The sequence below is a fragment of the Solanum tuberosum genome, unplaced genomic scaffold (genome assembly GCF_000226075.1).
Source record: "Solanum tuberosum cultivar DM 1-3 516 R44 unplaced genomic scaffold, SolTub_3.0 scf00116, whole genome shotgun sequence".
In the NCBI taxonomy this organism is placed as follows: Eukaryota; Viridiplantae; Streptophyta; class Magnoliopsida; order Solanales; family Solanaceae; genus Solanum; species Solanum tuberosum.
The window spans coordinates 995,157-1,017,425 of NW_006239040.1; the positions used below are offsets into that span (position 1 = coordinate 995,157).

The 22,269-nt window shown below is 31.8% G+C and overlaps 3 protein-coding genes across 3 annotated transcripts; 1 reads left to right on the forward strand and 2 right to left on the reverse strand.

The window, feature by feature from the left end:
* Positions 1-238: 238 nt before the first annotated feature.
* On the reverse strand, positions 239-4,603 carry LOC102582641 (serine/threonine-protein phosphatase 7-like). The gene is made up of 5 exons (XM_006350082.1): positions 4,490-4,603; positions 3,397-3,897; positions 2,836-2,982; positions 412-519; positions 239-319 (listed from the first exon to the last, which is right to left on the reverse strand). The coding sequence occupies exons 1-5, from the start codon at positions 4,601-4,603 to the stop codon at positions 239-241; spliced, it is 951 nt and encodes a 316-aa protein (XP_006350144.1).
* A 2,419-nt stretch (positions 4,604-7,022) lies between these two features.
* On the forward strand, positions 7,023-12,093 carry LOC102582976 (heptahelical transmembrane protein 2-like). Its single transcript, XM_006350083.2, has 4 exons — positions 7,023-7,436; positions 7,941-8,033; positions 8,124-8,184; positions 11,187-12,093. Exons 1-4 carry the CDS (start codon positions 7,168-7,170, stop codon positions 11,868-11,870), a joined length of 1,107 nt encoding a protein of 368 aa, XP_006350145.1. The 5' UTR covers positions 7,023-7,167; the 3' UTR covers positions 11,871-12,093.
* A 960-nt stretch (positions 12,094-13,053) lies between these two features.
* LOC102583307 (uncharacterized) lies at positions 13,054-15,087 on the reverse strand. Its single transcript, XM_006350084.2, has 4 exons — positions 15,052-15,087; positions 14,695-14,940; positions 14,293-14,430; positions 13,054-13,510 (listed from the first exon to the last, which is right to left on the reverse strand). The coding sequence occupies exons 1-4, from the start codon at positions 15,085-15,087 to the stop codon at positions 13,157-13,159; spliced, it is 774 nt and encodes a 257-aa protein (XP_006350146.1). The 3' UTR covers positions 13,054-13,156.
* Positions 15,088-22,269: the final 7,182 nt, after the last annotated feature.

The following is a 22,269-nucleotide window of genomic DNA, read 5'->3' on the forward strand; positions in this document are numbered from 1 at the left end:
ATAATAGGAAAAACAAGTGATATAACTATTAAGAGAGCACCAAGAAGTAACCAACAAAAACAAAGTGCACTTGGTATCATATAAACCAGAGAGACAAAAGAAAAATCTGAACCATCAAAAGAATTACTAGTTTTCATTTCTAAGTTTTTCAAGACATTGTAGAGAAATGATTCCCATATTTACAACTTTTTCTGCTCTCCAACATCAAAATGAACAATGAATAACAATACATGGATGACTAGTCTAGTTTCTCCATAGATTCCAAATCTAGTTCCTCGTCAGAGTCAATGACATTTTCATAGTCGTAGTAAGGATTCACCTGTCACAATAATTTATTCGATATTATTATCAATTTCAACAACTATAAACATTTAGTCACTAAAATAAAAATACAGGACAATGTGCTATCACCTTTGGTCTTGGAGTAACCGCTTCAAAACTATGAAAATTAGGAGTGTCAAAATTAGGAGGTTCCAACACAATGTATGCTCCTTTATTTCGGTACCTATCCTCTGTTGCCTGTAGTTAAAGCAGAAAGTGAGATTAGTTTTTTTTTCAGTTCAGTAATGAAACAAAAAGAGATACTCCTATTATTTTAAACATTTTGCATGCGTAAGATCAAAGAAGAAAAAATCATATGATGGCTAGCTAATAGCTATTCCTATCGTATTGAAGAAGACCCATTGCTAGTCAAAACCTTGCAAAGCAATTCAACCAACAGTTTCCGGAGTGATTTGACAATTCTAGTTAATGCGAAACAGAAAACAAGAAACTAAGCTTTATTCGCTAGCTGAAAATATTCTACCAGTTAGCCGTTGAAGGAGACTTCATGCATAAATCTAGTGTATTTAGTAGAAGCTTAGGCAAGTAACTTGCGTATAATTGTTGTACATTTCTTTGTACTCCAAGAAATGATAATCAATTGTATTAACACCAAAATTTGGCCATGGATTTCCCGTTGCAAGGCTGAAGTGTGAAAGATGAATTAGGTATCTACTCTTCACAGAACTCACAAACTACTTCCCGAAACAGGCAAGGAAGTTACTGTTCATAACCAAGTCACAAAAGGTTTTTATCGAACCTGATCAAGTAACTTTTTCAGCAGAGTAAACAAACTTATGTTTGTATCAAATAAGATGGTTTGGCGACACACAAGCGGCACCATCAAACAAGCAGTTAACTAATACGTCATTAATTAGATTGTGCCTTGAAATTGACATATGTTAGAAAAGCAGCCCAGGCTCTTCGCCTGTCCCCTTAATAGAACTAGGACATTTTTGCATAAAGATGGACACCATCCAATCATAATAATAAATCAAATTATGTGTATTTCACTTCAAGCTTTCTTCACAACTTCCCTAAACGAGCTTCTTACCGCTTCTTCTTAGACTAATGTTGATTAGGTCATACTTTAGGTTCTTTTCTAACAAAAAGATTCACAGCGGCTTCACCACCTGACTAATGTCTAAAGTACTGCTCACTTTTTTTTTCCGGTCTTAAGGCCCTCAAGACAATGATGTTTATATATCTTTCTTTAAGAGCATGTAGCTTGGACTAATTACATTAGTTATAGACTTTTTCTACTCGTTCTGTTTATTGAACAGGGGATTTTGGTCAGACATACGACTCATATAGCACACTGACTCATTACGAGTTGATCCCTCTAATAGGCCAGACATCACTCTTCGTTGGAGACCTCTTATGCTGATAATTATCCGTTCCATAACAGCATACGATGGGATACATGGGGGAGATTTATCGAGAGAAGTGCAGCATATCAACCTTGGATTTGGACTGCCGGAAATCATGAACTTGATTTTGTTCCTGAAATTGTAAGCATCCTATTCGTAACTATTCTGGAAGATGACGGTTTTCAACAATGACAGCTAGCTTATCTTTACATTGTTGCTCCTGGTACGTAGTAACTTGATAGTGCTATAGTTATTCCTATTCAGCATAGTCATTTTCTTGCAGAGTGAATCTAAACCTTTCGTACCTTACAAGCATCGATTTTCTACGCCTTACAGAGAATCACAAAGTACTTCTCCGCTTTGGTGCTCTATAAAGAGAGATTCAGCCTATATTATCGTCATGTCTTCTTACCCAGCTTTTGGTAAGAAGTTAGCATTTGTTTAAAAAGTTGTAAGTTTCGTTGTGCTATAATTGTTTCTCTTTATGTCTTTTTTTTCTAGGTAAATACACTCCTCAATGGAAATGGTTAATGAACGAGTTACCTAAAGTTAACAGGAGTGAGACACCATGGCTCATTGTCGAGGTGGTGAACGCTTTTGAGAAGTAAGCTTAGGAACCCATAGTCGAGGAGTAGAGTTCCCTTTTCAATATTAATTTTCTGACTTTTTTAATTGGAAACCATTCACTCACCAATCCAGAAATTATCTGGCCAATAAGTTGCATATGAAAGATATACTTGTGAAGAGTGAAGTTATTTATGCATCTATGGTGAGTACAAAAAATCTTGCAAGTCATACTTACTGATTTCTTACGGTAGCACTGAAGCTCACAATCATGACTTCTTCAAGCCTCTTTTGCAGATTCAAACTTGGAGTTCTTCCAATAGGACTAATCATTGGACAATAGCCCTAGTGATTAAGTGCTCACCCTCATGGCCATGACAATATTTCATATCTCTATTTTAGCTTCAATGTACCTTAGTGTTCTGTGTATATAATCTTTTACTAGGATGTGATTCCCCTAGTACATATGTATAGTCTGGGATTCCTCTCCTATTAGATTTTGTGTTGTCCATAAAGGAAAGATGGACAACATACACGAGTTTTCAAGTAGAAAGATAGTGAATGGTAAAATTGAAGTTACCTGAAACTGTGGATAGTCTGGAGCACTAAATAGTGTTATCAATTTCCCCGAGGTGACTTCATGGTCTATAGTGTACCCTTTGTCCATTTTTCCAAGTTCAGGTCGCTTTTCCCTAGCATCTGGACCTTCATGTGACCTTATAATCAACTGAGGTAGCAACAATTAAAGACCAAAATGAGAGTATTTTCCTCGTAGATAAGAGTTACAAAAGAAGATGACAAGCTGACATAACTGCCAAAAACTGAAGCAACATGAATAATGTAACTGAAAAATACGCATCTCTCTCCTCTCTCGGAAATATTCTGGTTTTTCAGCTAAATTAGATATGATTGCTCTAAACAGTAAAGAATTTCAGTTATTGATGTGCCCTACTATCACTTGAATGAGTACAGGAGAATAGCATGATTTTCTTAGATTTCCAGTGTAGCCATGTCAAACTTAAGCCCTTGTAATTGGTTAAAATTGTTAATAACGTGACTAGATAGAGAGCAGTGCTCACTTCAAGGAAAGCATGTCGTATATACAAAGAAAAGAACATTGACAAAGAAAGAAAAACAATACCTTTAACTTAGACTTTTGAAGAAATTCTTCTGTACAATCGCGACCCCATAGGAGACCAATTCCTCTTTCATCATTCGCGGATAGTCCAGGCTTCTCTGATGGGTCTGACCACATGACATCACTCGGTATTAGATTTGCACCTTCCCATGGAGGATCGAGGACAAATCTGTTAGCTTCCAATAATTCCTCCAAAGAGCCAAGAGAAAAGTTGTCTACGTTAGGATTCAAAACTATCTTGCGCTTCTTCTTTCCTTTTCCTTTTGCTCTTTTGAATTGCATGCCAGAAATATTGCGGAATATGCCACCATGTGCCGTATAGACATTACCACCAATGATGGAGGCAAGAGGAAGCTCTTTGAAACATCCTAAACACTTCTGGTAGACGTGTTTTCCTTTATCTGCATATTTGATTAAGACTTCTTTTTCAAATCCATAAACAGAAGTGCAGTACTTGGATTCATGATTTCCACGAAGAAGAATCACCCTATTAGGCATTAGAACCTGAAAGAATGTGTAGATCCATTAAATATCCACAATTACAATAAAACAAGACTAGGTCAACGAAGATAACAGAAACAAATGAGTCATAGTAGAAGTGAAGTCCTAACAAAGGAGAAGAGAGTTAGGGATCGTTTGGTTTGAATACAAGTTGTGATGGAATTAGCTATGATGGGATTAGTTATCTTGGGATAACTTATAGTGAGATTAGATATCCTAAGATTGTTTTTTATTAACGGTTTGGTTTGTTGTACTAAAACTAATAACCATTGCATATTTTCTAAGGAAAAGTTGTTTGTTTACAAAAATACCCTCCATCTTATTTAGCCTTTTAAATATATTTTTTGTAAAGTTTTAGTTATTCACTTTTTTAAAAAATTAAATAAATCTCAATTATTTAAGTTTGCATTCCACGTGAATCAAAATAGACTCGTGGCAAACATCTGCTCTTCATTATAATAAGTGAAAAAAAAAAGACAAAAACAAATGAATTGAAATTGTAGTAAAAATCAATTGTCTCGTCTTTGGGAATACTTAATAATTGTGGGGACAATACATACCTCTCATCTAAGATAAGAATAATTATATCACACACACTTAAAGGTGGCAATGAAAATAAATCACCAAGTTTAGCATAGACATAATATTGACAGGGCAAGTTGTTGTGCTGAGCATGAATAAGGTGGATTTTTCCGTGAGCCTTCGCCATCTAAATCATTCTGAACGAACAATATCTCTCTCTATAATATATATATATATATATATATATATATATCTTGAGAAACATGCGAAAACTAAATATAAAAAATAGTACCCATACAAAGCCCAAGATAGCATTTGGTACTGCTGGTATTGGCTTGCGCCTGGGTTCGCCTCTGACCACAACATACCTAAAATGTTCTTCTGAGCGCGACAATAATTGGGAAGATTCACCAGGAATATGATGGCAAATTGTTAGTAAAAAAAATACAAACAAAGCTTCACATTTTTAACATTTGTCTCTGATCAATGTCCTACAAGATTTTGCATGTCATACTTGTTCATCTACAAGATTATCCAATTATCTCGAAACAATATATAAGGTTTGCATGCCATAATTGATCATCTATAAGATTATCCAATTGATCTCGAAACGAAGCTTCACATTGAATGTCATACTTGTTCATCTACAAGACTATCCAGTTATTTTGAAACAATATATAAAGTTTGCATGTCATAAGTGTTCATCTACGAGATTGTCTAATTGATCTCGAAACAAAGCTTCACATTTTTGATATTTTTCTCTGATCAATGTCCTAAAATCGCATGTAATACTAAAAGTCACTTATAGATATAATTGGAGAATTCAGTCTATTGAGTGAGGTTTGAGCACATACTTTATGAAGGATAGAGATGGGGAAATAGAGAGGGAATTATAATGTACTTTACTTTTCCAAGAAGGTGCAAGTTCACGTAGCCAATTACTAAAATTCTCCCTTTTCCAAATTTATTTTCATGTACTTTATTTTTTATTTCATATCCTTTTTTTTTTATAAATGTTCATGCTTCATCCTTTCATAATGTTTAATTTGACATCATTGGTTCTTATAGTAATTACTATATATTAGCTACTAGACTAGCTTTCAAGAATTTGAATTTATTACATCAGTGAACTCTTTAATCTAAACTTTGTTGTGATATTTTCCTTAGTAAATTAACTCAACCTTTATCGTTTTAATATATTTTTTCCAATATATTTAATATGTATAAGCAAATTAACATCTTGTTAAATATCTTTTGGGTCATATGTAACTCCTTTTCTAGAAGGAAAATAAAAGCAAATTCTTCTTCTTCTACTCATTTCAAATGTTATTTTAAATGCTCTTGCTTACATAAATTGTTATAATGTCATTAAATTTTATTTCCCTGTTCTTCAACATATTATTAAAATAATAAAATCTTATTCAAGACATCAGTTTTCAAAAAGGAAGCTTTAACCTTTTTGGTTTGAATTTCGAATCCCATTAATTAATCATATTTGATGATATATTTAATTATAGCCAATGTATACATCAAACTGACTAAGTCAAGGGTTCATAATGACGAGTACTTCAATTTTGGTTAGATCGTATATAAATGTTCAAGGGTATAGAAAGGTTTTATGGAGGAGTTGATGATAGTTATAAGTAATCTCTATTACGACTAGGACTAGGGGCGGATCCACATTGAAGCTTCCTTATGTTGTATCTATAGGTCTAAGTAGTACATAACCAAAACGTATAAAATATAGTTCGTTTTATCATTTTTATGTGTGTTATTTGTACTTTCTTCTAAACATTTTTGTTACTTTAAGGGGTTTCACATCTCATGTCTGTATTCGTATTGGAACTAGGGCTGGGCACAATCCGATTCAAATCGAAAAAATCGATCGAATCGAACTTTTTTTAATTTTGGTTTCAGTTTTTTAATTTATTCGGTCGGTTTCAGTTTGAAAATTCAATATTTCGATTTTTTTAGTTTTTAACAAATTAAATTCGATTTAACCGAAAAATTGAATTTAATTACACTAATGACTAGTCTGTTACTCTAATAATACTAACTCTATTGATAGTGAAGCAAAACCCAATATCAATCTAGCCCAATTAAGGGGAATTTGAGTGACCCAAACCCAATCTCCATTACCCTAAATTTAAAATTGCCTAAACTAAAATTCAATTCCCAAATCTAAAGACTAAAATTAAAGTCCCTAGTCTCTAAAGTCGTTACGACATGTAACAACTCACAAGTCTCATGCGTCGCAACTCTTGCCTCTCATGGAGACGTCGTACGTCAACTCAATCTTGTTGTCTTGTCAATCGTCCAGTGTGCTCATATTTGATAGCATAATTCAATCCATGAAATCTTTTTTTTTCCTCATAATCAAAGCTCGAAAATGAGACTTCTAATTAAAGGAGGAACAATCCAAGCCGTTGCGATCTTTGGTGGTTCCTCTCAACATTTCTTTTCTAAGCAAAGTTAATACTAACAAAAAAATATTTATTTATTTAATAAAATTTGCTAATTTTTAGTATTAGGTGTGCTTTCTTATATGTGCTCTCAAGGCCTAAAAAAGTAATTGTTTGTTTGTTAAACTATTTTTCCAACTGTCTCTTACTAAATGTATAAATAAGTAGAAAAAAAAGTTGAGTGGAAGTCACGCCTTTCATATTAGTTCGTCACTCACGAAACACAAACAAACTCGGAAATTTCCGGTGAAAAGTCGCCGGAATCTGAGATCTCTTGCCGGCAGCGGCGATGAAAAGCATGATGAACAAAGGAACTAAGAAGAGCTCGAAAATCGAAAAAACAGAGATTACTGAATCGGCAATATTGAAGGAGAAGAAGATGAATAGTTATAAGGAGGAGGAGAAGAAGTTCAAGCGTAGATTGACGAAATTCGAGGAATTACCTGTATATCTTCAAGATAATGAGTTCATCAGAGACTATTATCGTTGTGAATGGCCTCTTAAGGAGGTAGCTCTTAGCGTCTTCTCTTGGCATAACGAGACTCTCAATATTTGGACGTAAGTTCGAAATTCAAATTTTCACTTCATTTTGCGTATGAATTGCGTTGATTTTCAAGTTTTTTTTAGCTCTCATTGTACGAATTTCAAATTTGTAGGATCTTATCTTCCATTTGCACAACGATACTCTCAATTTCACTCATTTGCATTTGAATTTCGTTGATTTTCCAGTTTTTTTAGCTCTCATTTTACTAACTTCAAATTTGTAGGATCCTCCATTTGCACAATGAGACTCTTAATTTCACTCATTTGCATTTGAATTTAGATGATTTTCGAGCTTTTTTAGTTCTTATTTTACTAATTTCGAACTCAGAGAATCTCTATTTTCACAACTTGACTCTTAGTTTCACTCCTTTGCATTTGAATCAAATCAATTTTTGAGTTTTTTTAGCTCTGATTTTACAATTTGGAGAAACTTTTCGCACAATGCGAGAATTCAATTTCACTCATTTGAATTTAGCTGATTTTCGAGTTATATTAATCTTATGTTATAAAATATCGTAGGCATTTGGTAGGTTTTGTCGTATTTGTGACGTTGACGGTAACGAGCTTGATGGAGAAGACGGCAATGGAGACTCTGCTTGCTGGTTTCTCCAGGTTCGTTTTCGTAATTTCAATGATATTTTATGTCCTTTTTTGTCATTTCAAACATTGGTTAAAGAGATACACGTACTATTCTAAAAATAGACCGGCGGGAGTGGGACGGTGGCCGACCATGAAGAGCAATGGCTCAGCTGATTCTTTTCCGGTGAGTTATCGTTTTAAAAAAATTAATTTATACCATTTACACCGAGTGTTTTAGCGGCCTTTTATTAATAATAATAAAATCCTCAACATAATAAGTATATCTTACTAGACCTTACTTTACTTAAACCGTTCGTTACGTGTTTTGTTAAAAATTCAGTACATTTTTTTCTTTTAGCTTAGATAAAGACGGTAAAAGACATGAGATGACACCACTTTTCGAAAAGTATGGGCTTTTAGTGGATCCTACTTTTGGAATACTTTAGAAATATAGTTGAGCTGTGCAATGAATCTTACTATTTCACCGTTTTCACGGGTCCTCTTAACTAGCTCTTTTTTATCTTATAAGAATTCGAATATATATTTTTTCGTGTTAAGATTTTTGATGTGATGAATTTAAGTATTTTAGCTGTATCTCAACTGTGCAAATTTTGAATTTGCTATTTACTTATATGTATTTCTCCTTTGTAGAATCTTTTAAGATTGAGTATGTTTATTTTATTAATTAGTGACATTGATAATGTCTTAAGCTGAGAATTTATCGAAAACAATTTTTATATCTTTATAAGGTAAAGGTAAGGGTGCATAGTGCATATTCATTCGTAAGATTTCATTAATATGTTATTGTTGTTGCTTGACAATAACAATACAAAGTGATTCAACATAGCCTTTTACTATTTAGACATCAGCTTTAGCTCTTTTTTTCGTAAAAAATAATGATTGTTAAAAGATTTGACATAAAAAATACTCCACAATGGACAGGAGAAAAAGATATGTAAGCTTTTGGGTCTAAGGGTCGTTTGATACGTTAATAATTAGTATAATATTTTTACGTGAAAAGGGCTTGATATACTCCTCAACTTTGTCATTTAGAGCTGATATACCCCTCGTTATGAAAGTAGCTCATATATACTCCTACTGGTATAGAAATAGCTCACATATACCATTTTCTCTAACGGAAGTGAAAAAATTAATCTTAGTTTAATTTCTTAATAATATTTTTAAATAAAATATAATCCCATATGGGTATACTTAATCCTCCTCAAACATATATTTTTTTGACTTTTTTTTTTGTTACAATGACTAATTTAGATTTATTATTTTGATAGTCAAACTTATTTATGTTTCACTAATATTCTTGTAAAATTTATTATAGATGACCCAATTTTTTTTTCCAAATACAAAAACTAAATTACAATATAGCCGAAAAATAGTTTTAAATTATAATATAGCAAAAAAAAATTGTTTTAAATTTTTTTCTTATATTAAGGAATAAAAGAAAAAATAAAATAAGAATAAGAAACTCAAATAATGATAATCAAAGAAGTCAAAAAAATAATTTATGTATGAAAAAAGATTAAAATATACCTTGAACTTTGCTAGAAGGATCATATATACCCCTAAATGATTTTAAAAAATTAAAGGTTAAATATATAAATTTAAAACTAATTTTTTCACTCCCGTTAAATGAAGGGTATATGTGAGCTCATTTTGTAACGGTAGGGGTATATGTGAACCGTTTGTATAACGGTAAGGGTATATATGAGCCACTTTCATAACGAGGGGCTGACAAAGTTGAGGGGTATATCAGACCCTTTTCCCTATTTTCACGATAAAATTTGAGATGTAATTTTGTTTTATGTTTAATTTGAGGTATTAGCTAATCACAGAATTATTTAATCCCACTATTTATACGAAAATGATTGGATAGTAATCCCATGTAGAATGTGAGAAAATATAAAACCTTGAGATATCCCAGCTACCCGTGGGATATCCATTAGATCATGCTTATCCCACCCTGCGAACCAATTAACCCCAATAATCTCCAATAATGTCATTGTCACAATCAAAAACTTCTTAGGGGTCCATATGGATATAGTTATTAAATTTGACGAAAGAGTTAGCAAAGTCAGATTTTTGGAAATGGTGACACTGACAATGTAGAGACATATATATAAAAATACCTTAACTCCATTTCCAAAGCCAAATGTTTTTTACCTGATAGGTAGGTAAAAATTTTGAGGGTGACCAAACGTGTCAACTCAACACAGTTACAAAGCATTCCAAGTGCCATAAAATTCTTTGACTATATGTTTCACTAATAATAATGCCACTTCGTCATGGCATTGTCCTTGGTATTGCTGTGTCTGCAATTCATCCAACCTAACTGCTATACAAATTACTTGGAATTTTATCATTATCAGGAATTTGGGGTGATAGATATGTCTGTATTGATGTTATTAGTAGCAAATTTAAAGATAGAGGAGGTCAACATTTTGTTGAAGTATAGATATGAACTATGCAGACTGTCTTAAAAGTAGAATGATTAAAATTCAAAGGAAAGATAAAAGAGTTGTTTGCAATAAGAAATCTGTGGTTACAACCAGGCTGGTTGTTTGTATTGTTACACTTTAAGGTTGGAACACCTGAGTTGAATATCAGATCAAATGTAGTGTCATATCAAGCTCTCTCAATTCTTGATGTTGATGAGTAGTTAAAAAAAGGTGGTCTCAATTTCAGTTAAGAGATCCTGGGGCAGTCAAATACCATTCATGATATCTTTCGTTGTCAAAATTTTTCATGAACTTGAATGGACTATAACTTTCTTGGCTGCTCTATAAATCCGAAATGCTAGACCAGTAATGGTGGAGTCACAAAAAGACTCTTTTTTTCGGAGACCACTAAAGGTATTAATACTGCCTATCTTCTAAGATTTTGTTGTAAAAGCATTGATGTCGTCCTACTTGCCACTACCTCCAGGCTCCAGGCCAGCTTTGTGACGTTACTTAGCTTCTACAGTTGCAAAGTGATAACCTTTTACTATATATCTAGGTGTGGCCCTCGAAGGAGGGGTTCCAGTATAACTAATATTATTGAGTGGAAAGAAGTGATGCATCTTAACCTCTATCATATTTTGGGAAAAAATTGTTTGTGTTATGCGAATGTTAAGCAGTAAACAAGACACTAAGCATCATCTCATCGTAAAATTTAATTTCTGTTTTGCAGGATTCTTACACTAGTCACATCTCAAACCCCTCATTTCTAGGTGCATATGGAGATGGTTATGAAGTTGCCATATGGCCTTGGTTTGTTTTCTTAGGAGGAGCTATGATCTGTTTGGTCTTCAGCTCTGTCTCTCACCTATTTGCTTGCCACTCCCATAAATTTACCCTCTTCTTCTGGCGTCTCGATTACTCTGGGATTTCGATCATGATCATCTGTTCATTCTTCGCTCCCGTATATTACACTTTCTGTTGTCAGCCACACTGGTGTCTCCTTTACCTATCCTCCATTACTCTAGTCGGTATCCTTGTCATTATCACTCTTTTTGCCCCGGCTCTCACCTCTGGTACATTTAGATCATTCAGGGCTGTTCTGTTCCTTGCTATGGGTTTCTCAGGTGTGATTCCTGCAGCACATGCTGTTTCCCTCTACTTTCATCACCCACAAGTACTCGTAGCTCTAGTCTACGAGATCACCATGGGCCTTTTATATGCTGCTGGAGCAGTGTTCTACGTTACAAGGTTTCCAGAGAGATGGAAACCTGGTACATTTGACCTTGTTGGACAGAGCCATCAAATCTTCCATGTACTCGTCGTTGCAGCTGCCCTCTCACATAGCATAGCAACTCTGGTTATTATGGACTGGCGTCAAGGATTGCCACCATGCAATGCAGGTATTCTTGGATAGACTATAGTACATCTGCAAATGGCATTATTCCCAACTCAGAAACTTCATTACTCTTAGCTCTTAACACAAACAGGATTCAGGAAGTTATCCTCACTAGTTATATTAGTAATAGTTTACGATGCATCAATAACATTGATATATAGTTCTCATACTGCTGTCTTCGTATCTTACTGAAACATATAATGTTTGTTGTGCCATGGATTCCTACGAGTCCAGGTATACGTGATATTTTGATACCTAGACTTTGTTTGTGATACATATAATGTTTTTTGTGCCATGGATTCCTACGAGTCCATGTATACGTGATGTACATATAATGTTTGTTGTGCCATGGATTCCTAAGAGTCCAGGTATACGTGATATTTTGATACCTAGACTTTGTTTGTGTGCTAGAGAATCCTCAAATTTAGTGAAACGGGGTATAAACGAAGGAAAATATAGCTAGATATTCAAAGATTTATATTGCTGATTCTAATTACCTTTGAGACTGAGATGTAATTGTTGTGTTGACTATCCAAACGAACTCTAGTGCTGGAGATGGCAAGATAATAAAGATTCAGTATAGTTGATTATCATGGTAATAGTTGTTGCAAAGATGCAGACTGAAATAAATTCCACAAATATTCACTACAAAGATGGTAAAGATAAATACAAATACATCAAGTTACCTGTACCATACACCGAATCCTAACAACTATATAGTAGTATATGAATATTGTGTATTACACTTTCTAGTAGGTGTATGTATAGTATTAGCGCTACTAGTTTAGCCTAACCCAATAACTTTGACCCAAACCTTGTATGTGTTTTAAGAAATTTACCAACAATAACTCATAACGGTCAATGAGTTCAGTGGCATCCCAAAGTATAAATCCTGAACATGACTCTGTTTATTAGACAAATGAACCCGAACTTCGATGAAAGGAGTCAGATATAACTTGAAAGAACATTTGTAACGGATTGTAAAAATTGATTTACGTGACTATAGAAATTCGTAAGCATAGAAATCGTTGAATAAAACAATTCAAGATTCCAAATTGACAATTCCAACTATTATATTATATGATGTTGGAATTTTGAAATTACCAAACAAGTAAAAGAATGAAATACGAAGAGGGGAATATCACGTGGTGCAGTTAAGACAAAACACCCCAACCAAGTACTTAATTAACTAACACCAAAATTCAAACCCTTTTAGAATAAAATTAATAAGTGTCTTTTTCATTATTCTAAAACGTTGAATTGTTAAAACAAATGAAGGTTGAAAAAAACGATTAATTAATATTCTAACATAATGGAGATCTTTGAGGAATGCCTTTTCTTCTACTTATACTAGTAGCCATATCTTCTTCTGTTATGTTGTTACAATTATTAGCTGATCTTCCACAAACATGCATTCCACTTCTCTTCTTCCTTACAAACTCAGTGCATGGAAAACTCATGTTCTCTGATCCCGAGCCCGTGGACGATGACGAGCTCCATGGCTCGTCATTGTCCACGATCGTTGAATGGGCTGTGTCGATGGCCATGTCATCGTCGCCCATATCTTGAGGGATAAAGAAGTCAGAACTAAGTTGTAGAATTGTGCATCTTCTTAGAAATGGGGAAAGGTCCTTGTGGTGCTTTAGCACAAATTCTACCTGATAATGACAAACAAATTAAATTATTGTCAACCAATAAGTTATTTCACGTGATCGATATAATGAAAGTCATTTTTTAGGGAAATATTTACATAAAGAAAGTCATTTTCTGGTTTTTGGTTAGCAAGAAAACACTTGCAAATAAAATTGTGAAAGTGATTTCATTTTATTTATCTTTACCACCCAAAATTTGCATTCATCAACCCCAACACCAATTTTTTTCTTTCAAATTTTCCATGGAAAATGACTTTAATTGTAGTAAATACACTCAACATACTTGATGTTTGGAGAAAGTCAAGTTAAGTGTAATTATGCATTTATTTTGAGATTGCATTTATAAATTTTGGTCATATTTATTAGGAATCAACTATGATAAGAATATGATTAAGTAGATATGAGTACTTAAAAGAGTTTGTTTGGTAGTTGGATGAGAAACAAATTATCTATGTGTTAATTTTCGTACAACTTAAATGATGTTTGGTAATTGATAGGTAGATAGGAAATAAGTTATTCACGTATAAAATTAATACGACGTTTGGTTGATAATTTAAAAACCCGAACAATTATAACTAATACATTTATAAGAGAATCTATGTATTTTATGCAAGAAATAGAAGATGGAATAATTAATTTCCGCATAACTAATACATAAACTATTTCATAGATTCACTCATAACTAGTTTCTACATTACTAATTATACTTGTATAACTCTAACCAACTACCAAACGACCCCTAGTTTGAATCCCAAAACACAAAAAATCTTAAAATTAAAGAAAATTACCTTGCATCCAAGAGAGCAATGAATAAATGGTTCTTGAAGACTCCTATCACAAGAAGTGCAATAGTTTCCTCCTTTGAATTGCCTATTTTGAGGCCTCTTCTTGATAAAAACCACTTTAGCATTGTTTATTGTATATGCCTAGCAAAATTATAAACAATTAAACAACATTATTTTTATTCTTATTAATAGAAAAGCCAACAGTCAAGAACATTATATTGTTGGCAAAAGTACAATAAATAAAGCAATTTACTATTAGAAAATCGCTAATTTTCAATGGACGTCCTTTCAGAATTTGGCTCATCAGAGAATGGAAAAGTCATCGGAAACGTTACCAACAAGCCAAATTTCCATCACATATTAGCGATTTTCTGATAGTATTTATCTTTTAAATGAATAACGTACCTGAATATTGGAGCAATCAATAAGGTTCTCTATATCTTCTAATCGAACAACCTCATGATATACATAACGTCTAATTTGAAGCAATCTATGGACACGATGAGAAGTGACACAATGAGGACAAATACTAATATTGCAATCCAAACAACAAACATTCTTCTCATTCTTCTTTGCACTTTCATGAATTGAACATGGCACAAAGAATTTCTCCACATAAAGAGCTTTCAACCATGATGGCTTTTGAATTCCCTATACACAAAAATATAATCAATTAGTAGATGTTGATATACTAATCAATAAAGAAACTTAAGGAGCAAAATTAAGTATTGTTTTGTTGAAGGAATAATTCAATATAATCACATAGAAGATGAAAGAAATGGAACCAAAGCTTACCATAATCACATAAACAATTATTTTCTCACAATTGTCGTAGAAATTCAAAAACTTTAAATTCTGAATCTGGCGTGGTTCAAAGACTCAAACACTTGACCAATGGACATGAATATCTAAGCTTTGATTGGAGAAAGAGGGGAACTATAGTATGGAATTAATGATATAGTGTATTTAAGGAGAATCACAAGAGATCAGAGAAAATGGAAAATATATTAATTAATTATTCCTTGGGTACATACACACAACATTTTGTCTCTGAACTTAATTATAATTTATACTATAAGGTTTAACTTTTTTATATACTTGCAATGTAGAATCTTTACACTGTTACAATAAAGATCATTGAAAAGATAACTAAAACTATTTACAATAATAAGTGAGATTAATAACCTGAAAAAGATAAGGCAGACAACATATTACAACAAATTAAATTATATTAATTGTGTAAAAACTTATTAATTAGCTATCACAGGTTAAAAATTATTTTAATTAACATGTAGAGAGACAAAGAAATATGAAAAAAAAAAAAAAGAGTAAGATAAGAGAACATGGACTTTGTTCCCCCATATATATTGAATACAAAATTTTCTCTATCTCCTTGTGTTGAGAGCTTAATAAACCCTAAACTAAAGGAGCTCTTCTTGAATTATGAGCTACCTTGCAATTTATTTATTTGTCTTTTGATTCTTGTATCTTTATATCTTTGGGATCTTTTGTGTGTTTTGACTTTCTGATAAATAATAGTTCAGGTAGAAAATTCACATATTTGTTATTTGATAGTTCAATTATGAAATTCGAAGAATTTTTTTTTAACATACTTTATTTTTGACCGTTTAATTTTATCTAAAATGAAAATCATCAATCTGCGTAACTTGCTTAGTTTCATTTTTCAGAAGTAATTAAACAAAGACAAGACATGTAGGAGGAAATTCAGATTATGGGAAGTTAACATGGCAACACAACAATCAACAACAACTCCACTAATGAATAAGTTAATGAACAAGTAATTAATTTGTTTTATATGATATAGTAATACATAGAATTAATGGTATGGGCTTAATTTGAGAGAGGAAAACAAGTCATGTAGCACTAGTTAGACAAATTAATGACATGATTAATTAATGTGTACTCTTATTTGCTAATTTTGAGAAACAGCCTTGTTTATTGCACCATTATGCTTTAATCAAGATGTTATCTTGGAGATTGAAAACTTTACAGCAAAGTAAAAACAAGAAAACCCACTTTTGTAATTAGTCCACTCTAATTACTTTTTTTTTAATTATTATTTTCCCTCAGCTATACTATTTAAAATGAAAGAAAAATCATTGGTGTTCTCCCTTGATAATAATTTGATGATTTTATGTTATGATTGAATCATGAATTATGATTATGATCTCTTGATCCATCTTTATCACGTAAATGTTATTTTTGATTATGCTAAAGAAAATTTCAGATGATCTATAGTTGATTCATTAAAAATATAATTGATTCATATAATTCATATAGAAAATTTCTGGATTTGTGCCAAGTATTACTTAGTTATGTTGGCTTTAATTGTGTAATGTAATATAGTTATTTCATCTTTTATTCTACATAAATAATAGGTAAATTTCCTCTTAATTTATTATAAAATACATATATTAGTTCTACGAATTTTTAAACTACAAACTAAACACTATATTGAGATTATACATGAAAAACTTGTCTTCTGATCAATTACCAAATTTTAATATCAACATAGCTCATCGCCAAATCAACTATCAAACGACCGCTTGAGTGGTCAAATAAAAGGTCAAAGATTGAGAGAGGAACAAAAAGGATGAATCAGCTATTGAGGCACACGAGGGCAGATCTCTGTATTTTGTTGAGTTCAAAAAAAACATAGGAGTATTTAAATTGACTTCTCCACATGATGAGGCTCTCATTTCTACATCATTTTTAACTTTCTTCATAATATATTATTCTCATGGCGGTGCAACTTGTAAATAAAACATAATAAAAAGGACAAACAAAATTTTTAACAACAATCAACTTCAGACTCGCGAGTTCAAAGTTCAAAAAAATTTACACATACATGTCTAAAGGTGGATGTAGAGTACTAAAATTGAGTTTATCTGAATTCAATATTTTTTTATATAAATCTATGAAATGTGGTGTATATCAATGCCAAAAGTCATAATTGTTGGAACCATAAAATTAAACATTAAATTTGTCTATATACAAGTTTAAAGTTAGGTTTGTGAATGAATTTGTTTAAGCAATTCAAATTTTGAATATTTATAAACTTGATTATCTCCGACTTATGTCTAAGTCGAAACTATCAAGCCTAACTTCAAACGCATCGTACCGAAGCCACTTTCAAAATGAAATGGAGCCGGCCCACTTCTTGACCTTTTAGCAAATGGGCTGTGTCTGATAGGAGCGGCCCATTAATCAGGAAATTAGGGGTCAAATTCACAAATAGGTTGGTCTTGATCTTTTGGCCAATTTTTTAAGAAATAGCCTTCACTGTAGAAAATTTATCAAGCAAAGTTTTTGTCTAACTACTTATTTCAAAAAATTTATGAATATGAACTAATACATACCAAAAAAATTAAGATGATTCTGAATTTTTGTTTCATGAACCAAAGACTCGAGGGAAAAGGCGATGTCTATCTTTAAGAAACAATGAGTTTCTTTCACCAGATCGCTCATATGAATCCACAAAATTTGGGATCAAACGCAGTTTAAAATATATATATTATGAAAAAATTATGGACTAATACAAGTGAAAATCTTAGATAATCTTGAAGTGATTCCGAAACTCCCAAAAAAGTGATGTCAGTACTTGAGTAACAATGAATATCGTTCACTAGGTCGTTACGCTACAAATTTAGTGTCAAACGAAAAATGGTCAGTTATTTCGAATATTCAATGAATTACTACACACGAAAATTGAGATAATGTTGAATTACTGTTTCATGACGTGAAAACTCCAAAAATAAAAGGTGACATCAATCTTTGAAAAACAATGAATATAAATTTACTAGGTTGTTATGAATTGATTTACAAAAATTGAAGTCAAACGGAGTTGGGAATTAGTTCACCAATTGGTGAGATTAATTAATATACCCAAATTTCTATTTCTAAAATTTTAAGTTTGTATGTTAGTGTTCAATTAGTTCATTCAAGTGGAAACCAACTATTTTCCCACATTAGATTGCTTAGTTGCTGTTTTTTATTGTCGAAACATTCCTAAAACATGTCCCAAAATAATTACTGTTAAGTGGTCCAATTTTTTTTATATCAATTCCTAGGGAAAAAAACATTGTTTCTTTGTCTGCTGATAATTGATTAATAGCAGATTAATATCCAATTGATATGTCTTTTTTTAATTATTATTATCCGATCTTCGATATTTGTATTGAAATTCGATTAAATTTGAATTCGTATTGAAATGTCTCACGTTGGTCGCTTCCTAACAAAAGCGATTCCATATCAAGGGGGACTCAATTATTCAAACTTGAAACCTCTAATTAAGAATGAAAGAGTACTTGTCACTCCCTCACAACTCATGTTTATTTCATTGCCGGTTAATTAAGATGAAAGAGTAGTTTGTACATCCATGATGTCATGATTTGATTAATCATGAAAATTGGGAAATACTTGTACAATTATCTATATAGATCTGCCAAAGAAGAATAAGGATATCTCCAATTTTATGATGTCAAATATATGCATGTGTTGAAGTTGATCCATCAAATCCTAGCTATATCTTGGCAAATCAAGAGACAATTGAAAGATTGACAAAAATTGTGCTATGATTACATGTTTGAAAAAAAATATGACAAAAGGTAGAGTTCTTTACTATGGTAGGAGATATGAGTACATATTTATTCAATTACAATCACTAAAATATAAATAGAAATTAGCAATGAAATTATTATTGATAGCTAACTCCCCCCCCCCCCCCCCCCCCCCCCCCCACCACCTCCTCCCCCCCCCCCCCCCCCCCCCCCCCCCCATTAATGATATTATTATTAATGATAGAAGTTGTTAGAAAATTTACAAATTGTTGGGTTATGAAGGGTGATTAGGGCTTCATGCGGAAGCTTACAATTTGCAAATCATATAGTTGATAAATCAGATAACAAAAACTTATACTAAAAATCAAAATATTATTATATCAAAACTAATATAAAGAAAAACATTGAAACTTTAGAGAGAATAATTCTCCCCATAAACAAAACTCTTAAACGACTACATTGTGAATGTTATTGTGTTAGAAGAAACAAACATATATTTATAGAGTCCTAAAACCTTTCCTACTAGAAAAGGAGTCCTAAAAGGAGAGAATAAACCAAATATAAAATAATACTATATTTTCCTTTCAAGAAAAGTAAAAACATTTATGGTAATGTTTTGTTTTTTTTCTTTAAGGAAAAATAAATCTTAAATTATGGTAAGAAAATCAGGGCAAAACCCTTCAACAAATTTCATGTGTGAATTTGATTCTTACTAATTCTTCAGCTTAGCATTCTCTTTCCTCCGTGTAATATAAAATGGAAAAAATTAGATCTTGTTACACACAAATATTTGTATAACTTCTTCTTTTTTGCCAATTTGTAGCTATATATATATTTCCACTTGAAAGCTAATATAAGTTTTAGTTTTCTTGGTTTAGGAGTAGACAAACTAACAAGGGAAACATACCATAATCTTAGCAACTAGTAAATGTTGGGTTAGTTGTTAGTGATGGAAATAGTATAAAAGAAAGAGAAACACTATTTACATTTTTTTCCATTTCCAATGAGTTGTCCTGCTGGGATATTATTATTAATCACTGATTTCACAATTCAAATTAGTGACCTATATAAGTTTTAGTTACTCTAAGGCTCTTATTTTGACCTATACTCATTAAACAATGTCATTTCATGTTAAAATTTACATATAATGTAAAAAGAGCTTAAGTTATATATATATATATATATATAATCAGTGTGGTGATGATTTATATTATTATGTAACTTTTATTTGTCGTAGTAGTTAGATGATTTATCTTGATTTTAAGATTACAAATTTCACATTTTAAGGAGTCTAACGCATAAATATCTTTTTTGATAGTGTATAATATATGTTTTAAGTGATGATATGTATAACTTAAATTTGTACTGCACTGAAAGTAAAATGCTTCTTATCAAAAGCGACTTCATATCTAGAACTTAACTTCGAAACCTTTTATTAAAAATGAAGAATAGAAAAAGTACTTACTACTCAACCAAACACACCTGGTGATCCGTGTATATAAACCTCAATAAAATAGTAATATGTTAAATAAACTTTTTCGTGGTCCCCTAGAACTAGACTTCTGATTTGTCGTTCTTTAATTCTATGTATATATATTAAACCAAAACCTCCATTTGTTGTCACTCACCATTCAACTCCAATATATATCTTAAAGATTTGAAGTTAGAAACTCACCATTTCTTCTATATATTCCTCAAGAAAGTTCCAATTCTATCAACTTTTGCTAATCATTATATTCTCATCATCCAAAAAGATATAATCTCTCTTATACCATTCTAGATATGAAGCAAGTAATGCTACTTATATTTCTACTTTATTTATCCACTCTAATCCATGAAGCACAAGGTAGACACTTGAAGAAAGGGCATAAATTACAGGTGAGAATATATACAACATTTTCTTTTAGAATTCTAGTGCTAATATTTTCGAGTTCTCTAATTATTTCATCTAAAAGCTTAAACATGCATGTCTCGTCATGTACTTAATTTTTATTTATTTTTGAATCAAACATGTAACATAAAGAAGCTACTTTCTCTATGGCTTTTAGACTGAGGTGTATATAAAATGTTAGTCGTGTGACTAGGGGTGGAACTTACGGATTCAACAGAACTCAATAGCTAGATTAGTTTAAAACTCCTTATTTGTGTTGAAAAAAATCATTTAATATATATCACTAACTATAACGAACAAGTAGGTAAAAGAAAATTGTGTTTTAGAACCTATAAATTAAAAGTCCTGACTATATATGTCTTCATGTACGATTATCTTATCTAGAAGCTTAAGAGAAAATATATTTTTAACTTAATTACTTTGTAATATGTCTTAATAATATTTTTATTATTATTATGCAGGAAAAAACTAATTTGACAGGAAGTAGTAAAGGAGTTATTGGAGAAGCTAGTACTCTTTGCAAAGATGGCCATTGTTCATCATTGACAACAAAAGGAAGACTTTCAAAAGTAGCCAAAAAATCACACCATTGGTTACCAAATATTCATGAAGATTATTATGGCCCAAGAGGACATAGACCTAGACACCATTAAATAGTTTGCAAAAATAGCCTCTCTTTTTTCTTGTAGCTAGCTAGCATATTAAAATTCCTCATTTTTTGTTTTCTTGAGAAACTTGAAAATTCTTAGGAATTTTAATTAGGAGGATCATTTATAAAAAACAAAATTCATGTCTATGTAATATTCTACAAAAGCAATTTTGTAGCTTCCCTCTAACATTAATACTTAACTTTGCTCAAATTGCTTCAAATTCAATGGATTTTCATTATGTTTGTTTATTATTTAAGTAGTTCTTGATCACTGATTTCTGGGATAATTAAAATAGGAAAATTATGATAAAAACCACCTCTACTTCTAGTTCTACCACAACTCCAAGATTAAGGTATGTTATGTGTGGATTAGTTGCATGTTACGTTATGAATTTTGCACTGTATAGGAAAAGGAGCATTTAAGTGGAGAAAAATAAAGAGGTTGATTCATTATTCCCTGGGTTTCAAATCGTTAGGGTAATTTCAACAAGATTTGAGCCTAAATCATACTTCACAGAGACCTTATAGTTTTAATTTTTTTTCTTAGTTGGCATGTATAAATTGAATAACAATAACATATTCAGTGTAATATTATATAAATAAGGCAACAAAATTGATAGACAAGTAAGTATTATAAAATGAGAAAAATAAAAGATATTATTAGAAGATTAAAAAAGAAGGAATAGGAGGAGCTGCGACAATGTACAGAAATGCTGCCCTTCTTTTAGGATTAGGAAGATTTTTGTAACATAAAAATACCATGCACTATACTCTTATATCATTATTTATTATTATTAATAATACATTGGTGATTGAGTCACAATCACTTTTTTTTGTTGGGTGGGGGGTTGGGGTGGAGG

What these genes read in the sequence shown, in the direction of transcription:
- LOC102582976 (XM_006350083.2), top strand. Translation starts at nt 7,168, where the DNA reads ATGAAAAGCATGATGAACAAAGGAACTAAGAAGAGCTCGAAAATCGAA. An exon ending in CTGCTTGCTGGTTTCTCCAG is followed by an intron (nt 8,034 to 8,123) that starts GTTCGTTTTCGT and finishes TTCTAAAAATAG; the next exon opens with ACCGGCGGGAGTGGGACGGT. An exon ending in GCTCAGCTGATTCTTTTCCG is followed by an intron (nt 8,185 to 11,186) that starts GTGAGTTATCGT and finishes TCTGTTTTGCAG; the next exon opens with GATTCTTACACTAGTCACAT.
- LOC102583307 (XM_006350084.2), bottom strand. Translation starts at nt 15,087, where the DNA reads ATGGTAAGCTTTGGTTCCATTTCTTTCATCTTCTAT. An exon ending in CCATTTCTTTCATCTTCTAT is followed by an intron (nt 14,941 to 15,051) that starts GTGATTATATTG and finishes TTTTGTGTATAG; the next exon opens with GGAATTCAAAAGCCATCATG. An exon ending in TTGATTGCTCCAATATTCAG is followed by an intron (nt 14,431 to 14,694) that starts GTACGTTATTCA and finishes TAATTTTGCTAG; the next exon opens with GCATATACAATAAACAATGC.
- LOC102582641 (XM_006350082.1), bottom strand. Translation starts at nt 4,603, where the DNA reads ATGGCGAAGGCTCACGGAAAAATCCACCTTATTCATGCTCAGCACAAC. An exon ending in TTTCATTGCCACCTTTAAGT is followed by an intron (nt 3,898 to 4,489) that starts GTGTGTGATATA and finishes ACATTCTTTCAG; the next exon opens with GTTCTAATGCCTAATAGGGT. An exon ending in CAGACTATCCACAGTTTCAG is followed by an intron (nt 520 to 2,835) that starts GTAACTTCAATT and finishes CTTTAACTACAG; the next exon opens with GCAACAGAGGATAGGTACCG.